Source organism: Podarcis gaigeae (assembly GCF_964106915.1).
Source record: "Podarcis gaigeae genome assembly, chromosome: 17".
Taxonomy (NCBI): Eukaryota; Metazoa; Chordata; class Lepidosauria; order Squamata; family Lacertidae; genus Podarcis; species Podarcis gaigeae.
The window spans coordinates 29,414,906-29,435,040 of record NC_139694.1 but is presented as its reverse complement, the minus strand read 5'-3'; the positions used below and the strand labels follow the sequence as shown (position 1 = coordinate 29,435,040).

The following is a 20,135-nucleotide window of genomic DNA, read 5'->3' as shown; positions in this document are numbered from 1 at the left end:
GGGGAAACCCAGAAGAAATTGAGGGGGTGGACAGGGAGAGGAGAGCGAAGGACAATTCTGTTCTGCAGCCAGAAGTTCTCGCACTGATGGAATGAATGCATTGAACTCTGTCCTTCAATACTTAGTCTTGTGATAAGTGGTTTTGTTTTTGTGATAACTTTTTAAAAGTTTGATGTCGGCACATTAGTAAACTGAAAATATGAGTCTTCTGCATATTTAAGGATTATGATGAAAATGTGTATAGATGGGCTTAACAACTTTCTTGTGAACTTGGAGTGAAACTGGAAACACCATCCAATTATTTTCTAATACTCCTTTGGTGTCCTGACACTTACCCTCATTCCTTTCCATGCTCACTACTTCTCCCTCTCATTACTGCTTTAATTTATTTGCATTGTCCACAAGTACCACTCCATAAGAATTACATTTTTTTCTTTCTAATACCCTTCTGTTCTAAATTCTTTGCTGCTTCCACCTGTAGTTGTGGTTTTTGATTTGGTCTAGTCTCATTCAACAAACGGCATATTAGCATTACTAAATGTATCTGGAGTATTAGTACAAGTGTATTAATCTTTTAGTGATCTACATAGACAGCATTTCTGCAATTGTCTGCATTATTTTTCTAAGTTGATATGAGCTGTAATAACTCCCCATAGCTCCTTGAATCCTCTCCCAACATGTCTTCCCCACTTCTTTTACATTATCTTTTGCACCTCTATGCTTCCTACTTTTTTGCCTATCACATTCCTGTGGAGCTCAGGATACAGTGGGAAATAGCATGAACTAAATTTCTCTGTTGAAAACTCATTTCTTCCTTGGGTGGCATTGCACAACCCTTGAGCCCCATTCAGTATCAGGGAGTCATAACGGTGGCCCCCCTTTTAAGGGTTGCTGAGGCTGTAGAGATTCTAACGGTGCCTGGAGTAGTTAGTGGATTGGATAAGGGGCATTAAATTGAAGTTAAATCCAAACAGACCAGAAGAACTGCTGGAGTGTCGCTTGTCTCACCTGGGAACTGATGTTTTGCCTTCTCTGAATAGCATTGCGCTTCTACACAATAATTGGGTTCAGACTTTGCAGGTGTTAGGCCCTGTCTTTAGAAGCTCAGGTGGCTTTCCTGGCACCTTTCATCAGTTATGGCTTGTATGCCTGACGTTGGCATCTTCTTCAAGGCAGAGATAACATAGCCAACAGTTAGGCATGTCCTGGTAGCTCAGCTGAAAGTGCTGCTTCTTCCTTAAGCAACATTTGAACCTGCCTGTCTGTGTGGCTCTCCAGCCTGAGCTACAAATGGAGCTGTCCAAGGTGCTACCTACTTTGCTTGGACTTTTTCTTATCAGAAGCTGACTACTGTGTCTCACTGGAACCTAACTCAGACTTGCTTATCTTTCTCTTGCTGGCACACTCTCCCTGCACCGGCTCTGGGAATCAAATCCCATCTGTCTGAGCTAAACTGACATGTTTGCTACCACAAGATTATGTGATGGCCTCCAACTTTAATCTTAAAAGGGGGTTAGATCAGTAGTTTCCAAACTTCCCGATGGGCTCCTTGTTACTTCACTAGAGTATCCAACTGGAGAAAAGCAGCATCCCTTAGACTACAAAATTATAGTATCAATTCAGCTTCATGGTAATTGACTGTAGCAATATGACCTCAAAATTTCAATACTTGGTGTTCGTTTTAAACATAAGTAGCAGAATTCTTAGTTTAGAAAGCCTTTCTGGATAAAAGGGGCCATATCTTCCAAAAACTCCAAACTGCAGTAGAGAGTAGGAATACAGTGGTACCTCGGTTTAAGAACAGCCCTATTTACGAACTATTCAGTTTACGAACTCTGCAAAACCGCAAGTAGTGTCCCGCTTTGCGAACTTGACCTTGGTCTAAGAATGGAAGCCGAACTGTGGAAGGGCACTGGCAGTGGGAGGCCTCATTAGGGAAAGCACGCCTCGGTTTAAGAACGGTTTTGGTTTAAGAATGGACTTCCGTAACAGATTAAGTTTGTAAACTGAGGTACCACTGTAGTCATTTACCTGGTATACATAGAATAATACATGAGGCTGCTTTGGTGAATATGTAGTACAGTTCCTTGTATAGCTATTAGCATGGTAACAAATGAATCATAATCTATCATAAACTTTCAGTCTATGACATTAGTTCTTAGTCTTCTCATGCCCAGGTTTGAAAAAGTTATTAATAAAATAAGATTTACCAGTGGACTAAACTACATCTGATAATATTTTCTCTTATTTTAGATACCTGTGTTTTATAGGCATATGGCTAGGAACACCCCCCCCCCAGTGTCTGAGGAAATAATACCTAATTAGTTTATTTTTATTTACAAGTTGAGCTTACTCTAATTTTCTAACAAAATAATACAAGTCATAATTTTATTATGACTAAGCAAGAACCATAGCTAAGGTGATGTGAAATATTTAATTGTGTTTTAATGCTTGAAATGACATTAGGTTTTCTGTGGAACTTACACATTGATTTGAAATAATGAATTGGAGCTGAGCATAAAGATATTGCAGCACAAACATAGCTAAGCCTATAGTTCTGTGGCATACAAAGCGGTTCATGCAGAATTTCTGATTCATCCCATTCCTTTTTAGTCATGCTATGAAGTTAATGGCTCATGTTGTATTTTCTCTCCGTTTTAAAATCTATTTGAAGGTGGCATTATATGATGCTCTTCATAACACTTCCAGAAAAGCCAAGCTATCTTATGGCAGATTGCCTCACTGTGTTACATGTGGGCTAACGTAGAGTTTGTGTATCAGTTCTTACTATTGTAGTCTCTGGCTTGCCGATTGGAAGGTTGGCAGTTCTGCACTGAATTTCTACCATTTACTACCATTTCTACCATTTACTACCATGAACTACCATTTCTCTGTCGCAGTTCCTGCCAACCTAGCAGTTTGAAAGCACACCAGTGCAAGTAGATAAATAGGTACTACTGCGGCGGGAAGGTAAACGGCATTTCCGTGCGCTCTGGTTTCTGTTACAGTGTTCTGTTGCACCAGAAGCAGTTTAGTCCTGCTGGCCACATGACTTGGAAAGCTGTCTGGACAAACACCAGCTCCCTCGGCCTGAAAATGAGCTGAGCACTGCAACCTCATAGTCGCCTTTAACTGGACTTAAGAGTCCAAGGTTCCTTTACCTTTTTACCTTTTACCTTTAATTAGGAAAGGAGTCTGAGATGGCTTTCTAGGACATGACTGCAATGTGCATTTTGTCATGTCCTAGCTCATCTTCCAAGCCAAACTGTCATGTTTAGGTGAATGAGAGCAGGATGAGGCAGGACTGAGCCTAGGATGCAACATACTTTACAGTCTGTAAACATGGTAGAACGCTGAGAAGCCATCTGAGCAGGACCTCTGGTATCAATGAGAGGAGTGTCCTGCTGCTACAGGATGCTGTCTTCCATTGAAGGAAAATCTAGCCCCTCCTCTTCTGCCATTCTTGTAAAGTGGGTTCTCTTGTTACAGTTACAGCTCTTTTGTTTCATTTCTTTGTGAATTTTGTGTATTTGTTTGTATTTGAAAGTGAATATATATGCTGTTTATTGAAATGCATATCTTTGATTTCTTTTCCTCTTATTTTAGAAATATTTGTTTTGTTTTTCTTCCACAAAGAGAATTCAAAGTAGCTCAAGGCAATAGAATACAAATAATCCATACAACATCAAATAGCATGATAAAACATTTGAATAGAATCAGCAAACAGAACAGTTAGCTTTCCCTAAAGGCCTCTTTAAAGTGCCAGGTATTCTTTGTATATCAGAGGGCACATGGGGGAGAAGGTGGTCTTTAAACTACCCAATTTGCAAGCTGCTTAGGGCTTTAAAATTAAGAAACACCACCTTGATTTGAGCTGGTAACCAATGCAGATCAAATGGGATCAGAGGACATATGGCAACCCTAGCTTAGCCCACATCCAATCCTTAACTTCCTATGTTACTATATATCCATAGATCCTACTTTTCTTCTTCTTTTGCCTAACACTTCTCCACCCTATTATGGCTCATAAGGCCAACTTTCCCCCCACGGCATTCCCCGAGGCTGACCCTGAACCACTTCTTCTTAGTCCCATATTCTGACCCCCCCTGTCTTGCTGTTTCATCCACTCACCTTGCCATCTCCCTTGAATTTTCCCAGGCCCACCCAGTTTTTATTGCTTCTTAATAGAGGGGACTTTGAAGATGAGAAAAAGCTTATTGTTTTATAAAGGGAGAGAGGGTGCTGTAGTTCAGTAACTCAAGTGAGTAAAACCAAATGTGGTGATGCCTTGGCAGCCAAACATTTCTATTTGGGCAACTTGCAGAGGAAGTCACTAGTTTATCCCAGGTTTCATAAAAGCCACCAGTGATCCCGGGAAGCAGAGTGTTCCTGTTTTGTAATGATGGCAAGCTGTTGCACTCAGCGTGATGCGTTGGAGTGGAGGTATAACAGTAAACACACTGCACCTTCTGCTCTTTCCCTATAAAATGATTACACTAGAAAACAGGGAGGGAAAGGTCACAGTGCCTTTGTGGAGCAGGAAGCAAGACAGCTAAGCATCACTGGTTACTGGAAAAAAGGGATGGTTATGAAGTCCAGCCCCAAATATGCAGACCCTAATCAAGCAGTATATCACCTATATGTGATTTTTAGCTTTGCCAATTCCAAAACCCTCCGAACCCAGGTCTCAGGAGAATATTTAATAGGTATGTGCCAGCAATTACTGGGTCCTTCAGCCTTCCTTGTATAAACCCAAGTTTAGGTATCTTTACTACTTCAATTTTCTGATGCCACTAGTTCACTCAGAATACCTTTGAAACCTCCAGGCAAAGTAGGCTTAGGCATGAAGTGGACACCAGCACAAGAGAAAGGATGACAGTTAAACTAAAATGGTTGGTTTATTAAAGGGATACTAACTGTATCGAAAGGTCGGCGGTTCGAATCCCTGCGGCGGGGTGCGCTCCCGCTGCTCGGTCCCAGCACCTGCCAACCTAGCAGTTCGAAAGCACCTCCAGGTGCAAGTAGATAAATAGGGACCGCTTACCAGCGGGAAGGTAAACGGCGTTTCCGTGTGCGGCTCTGGCTCGCCAGAGCAGCGATGTCACGCTGGCCACGTGACCCGGAAGTGTCTCCGGACAGCGCTGGCCCCTGGCCTCTTAAGTGAGATGGGCGCACAACCCCAGAGTCTGTCAAGACTGGCCCGTACGGGCAGGGGTACCTTTACCTTTACCTTAACTGTATTCATAAGGGAATGCTGGTACTTATAGCTAGGTCTTAGATGTGCTCGATGGCTATTTCTAAAAACTCAAGAGACACTGTTGCTGATCCTCACCTCTTTTAGCTCAGACCAGATTGCCTAAACCTCTGCCCCAGCCAGTTACTCCACAGCCAAGTTGAGCTCCTGGGGACACTCTGTCCTGTATCCCAAAACTCCTCTGTTTGTACACCGGCTGCCTGGACCAGAAACCACTGTGTCATCTTCCTCTGGTGGGACCTTTATGCATTTCAGCCTCTCTGACTAACTCTGCCACCAGACACCTTCCCTGATCTTCCACAGACAAATAGCAGTACCGGACTGGATATTAATACATGGGCCTCAGTTTTTCCTTCAGTTGTTCTCTGGTCGTCTTCATTGACCCAGCATCTCAGCTGTTCCCCTCCCAGCTGTCTCTCTGGCTGACTCTTAACTCCCAAGGGACAGTTAGCTTCACACCTGGTGTCTCTGGCCAATCAGAGTCTGCTGTCACCCCGACCAATCAGACTGAATTTACCTGGCTCAGGCACTGCCTGATAAAATCTTAAAGCAATACTCCCTCTCTCTCCCCTGTCAGAACCTGTCACCAAGAACTACTGCTACACAGGCTTGCAGTATTATAACGACACGAGGTTTCAAACTGTCACAGAACGTTTTTCCATTCCAAACAGGAACATAAGCATTTTTCCACGCCATGCTCCACATCATATCTGTTTACCCTCATCTACATCCCTTATATGATGTACGACATCAGATCTCTTTGGGAGGTGAAATTCCACTGTGCTTGTATTTTACAGGTGTTGTAGGCAATTAGCTCAAGGTCAGGTAGGGCAGAATTGGTTGTTGCTGACAATTTTGCTTACCGTTCTTGGGAATCAGAAACCCAAGCTGAAACATGGCAGATCTAGCAGAGATCTTCCAGTAGATCTTGATATTCTGCCCAGCAGTGATGCATGCCATTCCTTTTCTTATTTCTACTCTGATATTATGGTAATAAAGTTTTTTTAAAAAAAAAAAATTTTAAAGAGCACATGTTTGTCCTTAAGAGGTTTTAGTAAGCAGTGCCCTCTTTAAGGAAAACACAATCTTTTAAGAAATATATGTATTTATGTTTCAAACAGAATGATAAACATTTAATTATCTACCCATATTTGACTTGCATGATGTGTAAATGAGGCTATCTTAAACTTTCATGGTTTTGCTATTTTTTTCTTGCTGTCTCTCTTCTGCCACCTGGTGGGCAAATTTATAATTTTACCTCTCTAATAGAATCTTACTGCATTTCTATCGTTTATCAGGGGCTGCTATTAGGTACAGTTTTGTTCTACCGGTAATCAGTTTTATTTTTCCATCTTAAATAAGCGATCACATTTTGTTACCAAACTATCTGCGTCAGTGTGATTGTTTAATATGACTGTATGTTGCCTATGTTATGTGGTTGCAAAACTACCTTGTAATACTCCTGGAAAGTTCTTTTATTAGCATTTCACTGAAGCTGTTAACAATTAGAAGGGTTAAATAACTGTTTCTGATTGAATATGTATAACAATTCTAAATATAGCATTAAAATTATATATCCTCTCTAGATAGGACCAACGTATAAAAAAAAATTATAATAGAATTGCAGTCTAATCTTATAATTTAGTGGAAGACCTGTTTTAAGAAAATCTGATTAAATCTTGTCTCTGTTTTCCACTGAAAATCTACTGCAAAAATGAATTTAATTGCACTAGAAATGGAATATGGCCAGCAGAGTGGTTTTGAGAGTTCTGTAATATTAAGCAATTAAACAAAATCTATCTGATTCACGCACCACCACCCCCAGCTCACATTGGTCATTCTGTATTAATTGAGGGTGATAAGATGATGAAATGTTGGAGCATTCTTATTTTTAGACATTTTTCTTTAAGAATACCTCAAGGTTCATACACATTAGACCTATTGAATTCTTCAAGAAACAATTCCATGACCAGACTAGTTAATATTTTCATTTGAAGCTTTTATAGTAGGAGTGGTTTTGGTGAAACTTAATGGGTTTGCCAACTTTGAGTTGTTACCAACACTGCTGAGGACTGGGGAAATTATCATAAATAAACAGAACGGCTGGGATCCAAAGAGCTATTTTAGGAACACCATGGGATTTAGTGTACACAGTGCTCCTTCAAAAACAAAACACTCCCACACCACAAACTGCTTTTGAAAGGCTGCTTAGTAGAAAAGTAGTTTGAACATAGCCGGTTAGTGGGTATGAATCAAACTGGTATTTGGGAAAAGAGAAGTCCATTCGCCCTTGAATATCTCAAACTAGTTTCATAGTTCTTTAGCTCTCAGCCAGTGACTCCATGGTTTGATCTAGTGGAAATGGGACTAGCGGTGTTGTTTTTAAACCAATCGAACAATTTATTGTTGTAACTAAAATGAGTCCCCACAGCCACAACAAGGATAAAGCAACCTCTTGCAAATGCACTGTTTACAGAATAGGCTTCTATGAACCTGCTCAGTGTTTTGATGGCTACCACAAATACTGTCGCTCATAATGATTGAAAGTCTGTCTTAACCAAATCATCAGATTCTCCTGTAGCTGAGAATTGGGATCCATGATATGGGATTGTCTCCGCCCATCTCGCCACTGGCAGGAACTCTTTTTTTAAAAAAACTTTGAGGATACTTCTGGGGAGAGACAAACCCCTTGCCTCTGTTCCATTTCCGGCCTTCACCAGAAGGGAGGGTTACAGGATAGAGTTGGACCAATTCCCTCCCCCCTCACTTCATTTCCTCCCCACATTCCCCCAAAACACAAAAGCCTTAGCAAAGGTGTCCTTTGGGAGAAGAGTGCTCAAGGAGGAGGTTGGGTCCACAGGGGCTCCCACCCATAGCTGACAACCGTCCCTTATTTGGCGGGAAACTCCCTTATCCCAGCGCCGTGTCCCGCTGCTGTCCCTTATTGATGATGTCCCTTAAATTTCCCGGGTTTCAAAGGAAGCAGCTCCTCTCCCTCCCTCCCTCCCTGCCGGCCAGGGAGGAGGGAGGCTCCAACTGTGTTGCTTGGCTGTGTTGCTCACCCAATAAGGAGTCTAAGAATGACTGGGGGGGGTGGAGCTTGCATGCCTTGTGCCGATCAAATTGGCTGCATTGCCTGGGGACTCGCCTTTGCTCAGTGCTTTCCAGCAGAGAGGTGATGGTGCTTTTCCTTGCTGCATCCCCTTTGCTGGGTTGCTGCGCTGTGGGAACCACTGCTTGAGGCTTCGTTTGGCTGCTGGCTGGGCTTTCTGCCTTTGGCTCGGAGGGGTTCAGAAGTTGAACATACCTGTGCTTGGAAAATCCCTTATTTTGGCTGCTGATCCCTTATTATCAAGGCTGCTGGTCCCTTATTTTCAAATTTGTAAGTTGACAGCTATGCTCCCACCTGACCTGGACATTGCAGAGATACATCCCATATCATAGATCCCACTTACTGTGATAAGTTTCTTCTCTGTAGGGAGAATTGGGATCCGGCCCTCCCAGGTGCGGCTGTGTGCACAGGGGAGGCTATCGGATGCTGCATCTCAGAGGGTTGCCCAGAGTGGCATAAGACTTTGCCCCAAGGTCCGGGGGCCTCCGATCTTTCCTTCCCAGCTTTTCTTCCTCTTCAACCCATATTGGGGTTATTTCCCTTCTCCCCTTCACCTGTGCTAGTTACAGGGGCCAGTAGGAATTTTTCCTCTCATGCAGTGAACAGAGGGGCATGTTCCATTGAAATCACTGTGTTCCTCTCCTGTTCCTTAGTTGTTATTTATGGCTGTACAGTTACTTGCTTAAGCAGGAGTGGAACTGGAACAAGGGGCTTGTCTCTCCCCTGAAATATCCTCATAGCTTTTTTTTTAAGACTTCCTGCCACTGGTGAGATGGACGGAGACAACCCCATATCATGGATCCTAGTTCTCCCTACAGATAAGGAACTTATCACGATAAGTATCAGCGTTCATTTTATCTTGATATAGGATCAGAACAAATAGAGTTGTGAAGTACATAATTTCATACCATGTCAATTTTCCATGTGCCACAAAGACATAGCAAGTATATATCAGAAATTCTGAAATCTTCAGATACAGGAAGGTTTGGAACCTTAAAGGTTGCTATGGTATTTAAAAATTGGGGGGGGGGGGCGTTATACTAGAGCAATGGAAATCAGTCATCACCAGTAAAGGGAACTTCATTGTACAGAGGCAGTATATGTTGAGAAAGGCAAGAGTGGAAGGCTGTAGCCTTTGTGGTAACCCTGTGCTCTTCTGCCAACAAGTCTGGGTGTTGTGCTGCAAAGGAACAAAAGGGACTGAGTTGGGCTCCTGTTTTGCACCCTGAGCTGGAGAATAGTGGACATCCAGTGAAGCCACTAAGCCAGACAACTTTAAAAGAGGATTAGACAGATCCATAGAGGAGAGGGCTGTCTGTGGCTGCTAGCCAAGATGTCTCGGCTCTGTCTCCACAGTTGGCAGCAGCAGAAGGGAAGAGTGCACTTGCACTTGTATCCTGTGTGCAGGTTTCCCACTGGCTTCTGGTTGGCCACGGTGAGAACAGGATGCTGGACTAGATGGGCTGTTGGTCTGATCCAGCCGGCTCGTCTTCCATTCTTGTGTTCTTAATTGTTATGGTCTCCCTTTCCAGTCTTCAGATGTCTCTAATTTAAGTTTGTATTTGTTTGCATTAGAAAACTTCTAATTAAAGGATGTAATCTTGTTTTAGCATCTGAAAATGTGAGGCATGTTTCACATAAATGTGTAACAGTGAAACAAAGCTTATGTTTAGCTTTACACAATAACATTCTATTTTTCAGCAGAAAGCAATCTATCATGGCAAAATATTAGAATGTTTTGCATTGTCCAAACATAATATTGACATATAGGTCATCTTAGTTGACTGCTGAAGGTAATTAGCTTTCTCTGTTTTTTAGAAAAACAGATAAAACATTCATTGCATTTTCAGTCATCACAATAATATAAAATGTGTCTAACTTCTGCAGTTCCTTAAACTGATTTAGTGCCAATTGCTTACAGTACAAGCAATGAAAGTGACAAGCATTTTTGTGCTGCAAAAGCAGGCATGATTGACAGCCAAGCTCTTTTTTTTCATGAGAGGCAGCAATATTGGAGTACTTTAAAATGGCCTAGATATATAAAACTTAAAACTGCCAGGTCCTGGTAATATTTGAATAATGGTTGTCACTTGAACTTTTCTTAGGGGTGAGAACTAATGTCATTTTCCCCTGTCAAAAAACTCCAGGTACAGAAGCCATGTAAATACACTTGTCAGATGTAGCATAACACATCCCCTTGAGTGGCTGTAACACTTCAATCTCTGCTTCCCTGCCTTCTCTCCTCCCATCTTTTATTAAACTCATACATCAGTGGATGTGGTTGCATACCTGCATAGAAGTGGGCCTGAAAGTATGTAATCAGCATAACAGTTTGTGCATGAAGTGACAAAAAGTGTTGTGGCAACTTAAAAATGAGTGAGATAACAAGAATATTTTGTAGGCAATAACCTAGTAAACTAATTTCTCTGCTTTGGAAACTGCTACAAAGCTTAGCAGAGTGGTGACATAGTACAAGGTGATTTGTTTGGTGAAAATTGGAATCTAATAACATGATAGGGCAATGATGCAGTTGCTTCATCCACATGACCGCATGTTCCCCCCTGTGCAGCTGGCAGCAGCTGTCGTTGGCATTTGATGGAAGCTATGTAATGAAGGTGCCAGACACACTTCTGTGCTGACTGAATGTGACAATGTATGGGCTCATCTCTGTCCTAAAGGGGCTATAGATGCCAAACCAGCCATGATTGGGAACAGGCACTCATTGTCACCAAGGCCACCTGAACATCTAGTGACAATGTTGGACCCAGGAGTATCCTGGAGCTATGGACTTCTCCTTCCAGGAGAGGTCCACTCTGTCCAGAACAGGCTCTCTTCCCACCTCCTGTTGGTTGAGAATACATAGCCCCTCTACCTTTTCCGGATTCAGCTTCAATTTACTGGTCCACATCCAGCGCATCACCACCTCCAAGCGGCGGGAAGGTAAACGGCATTTCCGTGCGCTCTGGTTTCCGTCACGGTGTCCTGTTGTGCCAGAAGCAGTTTAGTCCTGCTGGCCACAGGACCCGGAAAGCTGTCTGTGGACAAACACTGGCTCCGTCGGCCTGAAACGAGATGAGCTCTGCACCTCATAGTCACCTCTAACTGGACTTAACCATCCAGGTGTCCTTTACCTTTACCTTTTTACCATTCTTACCTAATAGGACAGCTCACATAATATACAGTGGTCCCTTGGTACTTGAACGGGTTGGTTCCTGAACCAATCGGTTCCCAAACGCTGCAAACCCGGAAGTGAGTGTTCCGGTTTGCAAACATTTTTCAGAAGCCGAACATCCGTTGCAGCTTCCGCGGCTTCTGATTAAGTGCAGGAAGCTCCTGCAGCCAACCAGAAACCATGCCTTGGTTTTCGAACAGTTTTGGGAGTCAAGGTACCACTGTAACTGAAATTGTTTTAGTTGTGCATGAACAATAGGTCATTAACAAATAAATAATATGTAAAACTTTGTAAATAGACTTTTTTTATTGGATAACCCAAACTGATTCCATTGATATTTTTGAAACTGAAGAAAGTGGATGTGGAACTGGAAATTTCTATTATAATATACAGATTTATTTTTGCATCTTATGCAACGGTCTGTAGCTATTTTTGAATACACATCTGCTGATCATAGAATCAGAATCCTGTAACTTCCTAAGAAAGTCACCACTGGAAGAACTGAAACTTCTTTTTCATATAATTTGATCATCACATTAGGCACTCCATTGGCAGCTTAATTGGTGGGGACCCTTGAACAATGTATATTTATCACCTTGCAGAACTGTTCCCACTTCTAGGGGATTAGCATTGGCAATCTAGTATTCTAGAGAGAACTTCCCTTTTTTTAATGTGACCTAATACAGTAAAGCATACTTTCCATCCCAACCCCAACACCCCACCATTTATTGAAGAATAAGAGTATCTTAAGTCAATGAGTAGGGCCTAAACCTGGAGGGCTACAGGTTTCCTGTTCCTGCTTTAGTACCCCTTTCATCAGTGCTTGCTACTCCTTCCTTTAAAAAATGAAGTCTCTCTCTCTTATAATCAGAATTTTTAAAAATTAAGCTTGCAGGTTAAAGAATATTCTAAATCTGTGTCTGTACAGCAATTCTGCAAAAAGAAATATTTTGATCCTTTTTTCTAGGATGGGAAATTCAAAATATTATAAAACCGTTCTCTATTGGGCTTGGTTGGAAGGGACATAAAGTTGCCACCTTGCTGAAGCAAAGCAGGGCTGTTGTTGTCTGATCAGTGCCTGGATGGGAGACAGTTTGGGGGTCCCATGGATGCTACCTTGGTTTACATGACAGAAGGAATGTGGGATAGATTTGTCATAATTTAAATAATGTGGTTTCTGCTGATTCTGTTGTATACTGAATTACCTAATTTGTGTTTTAGCATACACTGTAGTTTAATTGTCCTTTATTTTGATCTCTGTTAGCATCTCATTTAAAACAATTTTTAAAAGAACTGGATTTTAAATAACCTTATGCAGGACAAGTGAGTACAAAATATATTTTCTGTTGAAAGGAGTTATTCAGGCAGCTTCTCATGTTACCAGTACACAGCCAATTACTAATTGCCAGTATTAATTACTACTATCTCTTTTTGTAGAAGGATAACTATGGAAAGTCTACACAATTACTATTCTCCTTTTTGACTCTAAAAATAACTTCAGCACAAGTACTTAAAGGAAATCTTTGCAATTTAAAAACATAATTTTAATGCAGTTTTCTAAGTGTGTTGATGTATTTAACTTTATTTTTTCCCCACTATACAAGGGAACAACCCATGGGTGTAGCTGGGGGGGGCAGGGAGGGGCAGCTGCCCCCTCCTAAATCAATAAAAATACATAGCTAGCTGAGTTTCTGCCCCCCCATCTTGACCAGTCCCCTGTTGCTTGCCCCAGTACACTGAGCCAGTAAGAAGGACCTGGAAGAGGTCCCCTCCTCCCGCCCCTAGCCCAGCTCCCTAGGCTGAGACCAGGCCATTCCCTCTCCCTCCTCAGCCTCCTTTGTACTGCTGAGTTTGGGAGCTATGGGGTCATTCCACGCCAAATCACCCGGTGCCATGTGCTCTGACGACTTAGATCTTCTCCCAAGAAAAATTATGTGTAGATAGTTATGGTAAAGGTAAAGGGACCCCTGACCATTAGGTTCAGTCGTGGCTGACTCTGGGGTTGCGATGCTCATCTCGCTTTATCGGCCGAGGGAGCCAGGCGTACAGCTTCTGGGTCATGTGGCCAGCAGGACTAAGCCGCTTCTGGTGAACCAGAGCACGGAAATGCTGTTTACCTTCCTGCTGGAGCGGGACCTATTTATCTACTTGCACTTTGATGTGCTTTCGAACTGCTAGGTGGGCAGGAGCAGGGACTGAGCAATGGGAGCTCACCCTGACCTTCTGATTGGCAAGTCTTAGGCTCTGTGGTTTAACCCACAGCGCCACCCACGTCCCAAGATGAGATAACTTCAAATCAATTTTTAAGGATTTTTGGGTCCAAAATTGGGCACAGGAGAAATTTTTTATTTCCCCCCCCCAATATTTGCGCAATATAGGCTAATGCAATTTCTGCGTCAGTTTAGAAAAAACCTTCCGTTTCGCTTATTTTTCAACCAATTGGGCTTATTTTGGTATCAAAATAAAGCTAATTGTGGTCTCTTTCAAAAGAAGGCATACAAATGGTATTAAGTGCCACAGAAAAAGGTCATCAACCATTCAAAGTGAATTTTTGTCATTCCTGGTAGGTTTGATAAGCCATTGTGCGCAAACCACAACTAACACGTGTATCATATTTTTGTGTGTGTTTGTGTAGAATGGGCTAACCATGTATTTGTTATGTTTTAAAAATAAGGAGGGTGTTTTTTGTGGTTATAAAATAGATTTCGAAGTAATTTTTTTGATTTTGTACATGTTTAAGGTTTCTTTGAGCCTGAAATAACTCACACATTTGTGAGGATAGTTAAAATTGTACCCTCTTATGTTACGGTGTCATCTGATATATCTTAAAAATTAAGTTTTATTGATTATTTAATAAAACAAAATACGTCTCAGAGCCCTTGTTCATTTTATTGTGTAAAACAGTTCTGCAATGATATGGTCAAAGCTATTTTGTTTCCCATACAAGTAATACGGTCAAGGAATCTGTTTTGACCACTGTATGCAATACGACCTTTCTGAATCAGCAAGAAAAAAAGTATTTGTTTATTTATTTACTTTAAAAACGTCTAACAAGTTTCTTGTGAATGAAACCAAAGGATTCAGTGCAGATTTCTGAGCGGAGGTGTTCTGTGCTTATTGGGTGTCCCTCCTGTCAGCAACCCTGCGGCCGTGCTCTGCACTCGGGCTGTTTCCAGGTCAAGCCCAAAGAAAGTCCCACTCGGAGTGCATTGCAGTAAACCAATCTTGAAATCACGACTGCTTGAACTGCTCTGGTCAAGCTCTCCTGTTCCAGGAATGGCCATCGCTTTCAGGATAGGCACAGCCGGTAAAAGGCACCATTGCCCGGAGTGGCTGGGGGAACTCATATAAATAATAAAATTATTGTTATTATCTAGCTACTGAGACAGACCTGGATCCGCAAGCACTCCCAGGCTGCATACGTGAAACCCATACAGGACAGGCAACAGACCAGTTTCTCTGATACATCTATGAAATGCTAAGCCATTTAGACTATTTATTTCATATTTATAAAATGCTTCCCCAGTTCTCATAAAGGTTTTATTGTCGATCTTAGTACAGTGGTGCCCCGCAAGACGAACGCCTCGCTAGACGAAAGGGTTTTCCGTTTTTGGAGGCGCTTCGCTAAACGAATTTCTCTATGGGGTTGCTTCGCAAGACGAAAAAATCTTGCGAGTTCCCGCGTCCCCCCCCCGCGCTTTTTTCCGCCCTTTCCCTAAGCGCTAAGCCGCTTATCAGCTGTTCCGCTGATAAGCGCTTCTCAGCTGTTCCGCTGATAAGCCGCTTCTCAGCTGATCGCTAAAAGCTGCTAGACCGCTAATAGCCCTAATCCGCTAAGCTGTCAATGGGCTTGCTTCGCAAGACGAAAAAACCGCTAGACGAAGAGAATCGCGGAACGGATTAATTTCGTCTTGCGAGGCACCACTGTAATTCATTTGTTTTATAGAATAGGAACTTAGTGCTTTGTACTGGTGTGTGTGTGTGTGTGTGTGTGTGTGTGTTTGCACGCACTCACTCACTTACACAAAGACACTGTTTAAAATTTTAAGAATTATGCTGTTAAGAAACAAATCCACCATATGAAAATGTGGCCATTCACAGTTACATAGGCAAGTTATTTTTAAAAATCCCTTCCTTCTATAAGATCATTTCCTAGCTAGAGATATTTTTCTTGGGAGGAAAAAAAGAAAAGCAAACTTTTTTAGGGAAGCTTTTAATGTTTAACAGATTACTGTATTTTAATACTTTGTTGGAAGCCGCCCAGAGTGGCTGGGGAAGCCCAGCCAGGTGGGCAGGGAATAAATTATTATTATTATTATTATTATTATTATTATTATTATTATTATTATTATTATTATTATTTGGTGATCCCTCGTAGCCGAGTAAGATTGTCTTCCATGAACACTGTCTTAACAGTAAGTCCGTACTTGACTGTGGAGGCCAATTCTGGATCCACACATCCTTCCACAGTGGGGACATTGGTTTCCGAGTGGGAGTTGATCACGCTGAGGGTTTGTCAAGCATGCCTTCCTCTTAGCACATTTCTCCCTTTTGTCCTGAGATGGAGCGTCTTCAAAGCCCATGACACCTTTGGTCAAGGCTGTTCTCCAGTTGGAGCGCTCGCAGGCCAGTGCTTCCTAGTTGTCAGTGTTCATACTACACTTTTTTACATTTGCCTTGAGACAAGTCTTTAAACCTCTTTTGTTGACTCACCAGCATTACGCTTTCCATTTTTAAGTTTGGAATAGAGTAGTTGCTTTGGAAGACGATAATCAGGCATCCACACAACATGACAAGTCCAACAAAGTTGAGGCTGAAGAATCATTGCTTCAACACTGGTGATCTTTGCTTCTTCCAGTACACTGGCTTTAGTTAATTCACCTGTCTTCGCAAGTGATACGTAAAAATTTTCGGAGACACCGTTGATGGAGTGTTTTGAGGACTTGGAGATGGCCTGATGTCTTGAAAGTAAATTACAGGCATTTATGTTTTTGTACTGAATTGTACTGAATTAAGAACGTGTGACATCATTTTGTGTAGACATGAAAGTAGATGCAGTGTAACAAGATTTCGCAAACTGTAGTGTTTAGAATAGCAAATTAGTTGCTGATGAAAGTGCTTGCTAAAAATAGTTACTATTAAGATGGCATATTTGCACTGTGTGATTTGCTAGGTAATTGATGGATCAGATTGTTAAACCATTCATTCTGGTATGCGCAGCACAGAAGACAGAAGGAGCCCTACTGTGCATCTAGAGCGTATTAAATAACCCTGAACAACTTTTGCAAAGAACATTGGGGGAAGATAAATTTTGTAATAAAAGCTGTGTTCTAAACACCATTTCTTAAATTGAAGAAATGCTAATCTTGTCACAATCAGCAGCTGGGTTACTGCAATATTATTTTCCTCTCTTAGAGGTTAATTAGGCTTCTTTCAAAATGTGCCCTATTTATCTATAGATTCACATGATTCAGCTAGTGCTGGTTGTACAAAGCAGACCCGTTAACAGGCGGGTGTGTCCAACTGCTTAATTAGCCAGAATAAAAAGGTCCTTTGTCAAACAAGCATCTGTTGTTGGTGACACACCTGACAGTCACATTAGGCAAGGATGGCTAGACGGAAGTTGGGCCCGTCTCTCCTTCCGTCATATACAGTTCATTTCCATAGGGGCAGTGTTCTTATGAGGCAGCAGAGGGCTATTTAGCTTTTCAGAAGAGATTAATCTGACTGCCTTTGTTGTGTGCTAAGCAAATCACTTGAAAAGAGCACTGTAAAAGTACTATACTACAATTACTTTGAAGCACGACGTCTCGGTATCCGTTGATGGATCAAGCAGGTATACGGAAAATGTTGAGCATGCCACGTTCTGTCTTCTGCAGTATTACTAGCACACAGAATGTCTTTAACAATCATTGTGATACACACAAAAAGAAAGGTAGCCATGTTAGATCCAGAGAAACACGCACCGAAGGGCCATGCCGGAAGATTATCTTTCTGCTCCTCCCCCTCAATGTTCCTGAGCCCCTCCTCAGCCTCTTCTGGAGGCCAGAGATGGTGACCCTGCCGAATGAGGTGGGCTGCAACATAGGGGCTGAGGAAAAGGAGGGCTTGCTGAAAATTGGCACCTTCCACTCAAAGTTGCCTCAACCTGATTTTTAGCAATCCCTCTCCTCTGTAGCATCCTATACAAAACCCACCCCTTTCAGCAGGTCCCCCAATCCTTAGGATAGACTTTTTACGACGCTAAGGTAACTACCAAGAAGAAGAACTTTCCATCCATCTCCATCCACTGATGTTTTTCTGGATCTATCGCTTTAAAAAAGATCAGTTCATCAAAACAACAAAAAGTGCATGTTGCTATTAGAGTTAAATTTTGTGTTAATAAGAAATAGCAAGAAGGATTTATGGTTTAGTATTTTAATGTACTAAAGAAGCCTTCAAAACAATCCAACAGTTAAAATACTATTCAAAATGTAACTTTTTTTGTTACTACAATCAGTCATTTACTTAATTAAACTCAGTCATTCATTTCATGACTTTTATTTTTCTTGCTGAAAATGTACAAATTAGAGAAATACAGTGGTACTTCTGGTTACGTACTTAATTCGTTCCAGAGGTCCGTTCTTAACCTGAAACTGTTCTTAACCTGAAGCACAACTTTAGCAAATGGGGCCTCCCGCTGCTGCTGCCGCGCGATTTCTGTTCTCATCCTGAAGCAAAGTTCTTAACCCGAGGTATTATTTCTGGGTTAGCAGAGTCTGTAACCTGAAGCGTGTGTAACCCAAGGTACCACTGTATGCCTATATCTGTATTGTCCATGTGCCATCCTTGGCTGGGAGTGAGGTGAAGAATTCCTTTAAACTCCTCATTATTTTTATTTTGGTCTCAGTTTTTAGTCACGAGTGCCCCTGTGAGCCACCCAACTGTACATTTCTTAAACCCTGAGCTATGAATGCTTCTGTGATACCACAGGCCATGGTATTCTTCTGGACCATCTAGGGGAATTCGGAACCCCGTTAGGCAATGGTTTTGCTTCTTCCTCCTGGGTCATGTCCAGAAAATGGTGTTGGGTGGCGAGTGTTCGGCCCCCTGGGCTCCCACTTGTGGAGTGCCTCTGGGCTCTGTCCTCTCCCCCATGCTGTTCAATGTCTATATGAAGCCACTGGGAGAGATCACCAGGGGGGGTTGGGCTGTGTGTTCACCAGGATCCCTACCTCTTCTTTAAATTGGAACCAGCGAAGGTGGTGAAGGTCCTGTGTGAGTGGAGGCAGTTGGAGGAGGAATGGAGGTTAGCAGATTGAGGTTGAATCCTGTCAAGACAGAAGGGCTGTTTCTGGGGGATGGGGTGGGCAGGAGTCCTGAATGGGGAGTGTGTTCCATACTTTAACTGTGTCTTATATGAAAGAGTTCTTTCTTTAGTCTGTCCTGAAGCTTCCAACATTCAGCTTCATTGGATGTCCCCAAATTCTCGTGTTATGAGAGGGGGAGAAAAGCTTACCTCTGCTTTCTTCGCACCATGCATAAGTTGATATACCTCGTATCATCTCCACACCACCACCCCAACACACATCTAAACTCAAAAGCCCCCCAATGTTCTAACCTTTCCTCGCAGGGGAATTGCTCCAATCCTTTGATAATTTTTGTTGCCCTTTTCTGAACCATTTTGAGCTCTACAATATCCTTTTTGAGGCGATGGGACCAGCAATGTACGCAGCGCTCCAAGTGCAGCATTGCCATATATTTATATAGCGGTATTATTTTCAGTTCCTTTCTTAATGATCCCTCATATGGAATTCACCTTTTTTGCAGCTGGCACACTTTGGGTTGATATCTTCATGGAACTATCCATTACAAACCCAAGATCTTACTCCCAGTCACTAACTACCAGTTCAGACCCCATGAATGTTTTTGTGGAGTATAGGGTTGTTGTTGTTGTTGTTATTATTATTATTATTATTATTATTATTATTATTATTCATTTTGTTTTGGCCCAATGTGCATCACTTTACATTTGCTCACGTTGAATTGCATTTGCCATTTTACTGCACATTCACTCAGTTTGGAGAGATCCTTTTGGAGCTCCTTGCAATCCCTTTTTGTTTTAACCACTCTGAACAATTTGGTATCATCAGTTTGGTATCCAGATCACACTAGATCATTAAAGAACAAGTTTAAAAGCCCAGGTTCAAATACGTGTCCTTGGGAGGGTCCCTGTTTTACATTTTCCCATTATTCATCCCTTTTGTTTCTTCACCAGTTACTGCTCTATAGTCGGACCTTTTCTCTTCTTCCATGTCTGATAAGCTTCCTCAGGAGTCTGTGGTGAAGTTCTCACCAGAGGAGGGAGCTACTGGATTATGAAGGGAACGTGGCCATTTGAAGTGGCCAGTCTTTAAAAGAGAGCACAACCCTTAACATGCTTATTTTTCAATTTCATGCAGAAACGACAATGCAGACATCAGAGACTGGTTCGGACACAGGTTCGACAGTGACTTTACAGACTTCTGTAGCTGGCCAAGCAGCCGTGCCCACCCAGGTGGTACAGCAACTACCAGTGCAACAACAGGTAAAGTGATTGCTTGTCAGATATGGATGAA

General features: G+C 42.1%; 1 protein-coding gene across 7 annotated transcripts in view; it reads left to right on the top strand.

The window, feature by feature from the left end:
• The window catches only part of RFX3 (regulatory factor X3), a 110,333-nt gene that overhangs the window by 34,542 nt on the left and 55,656 nt on the right, over positions 1-20,135 (top strand). For all 7 annotated transcript variants that reach the window (XM_083718823.1, XM_083718822.1, XM_083718828.1 and 4 more), the window contains exon 2: positions 19,980-20,104. In XM_083718823.1, coding sequence (XP_083574949.1) covers positions 19,988-20,104 — 117 coding nt within the window. In that variant the 5' untranslated portion in view covers positions 19,980-19,987. The remainder of the gene's footprint in view (positions 1-19,979; positions 20,105-20,135) is intronic.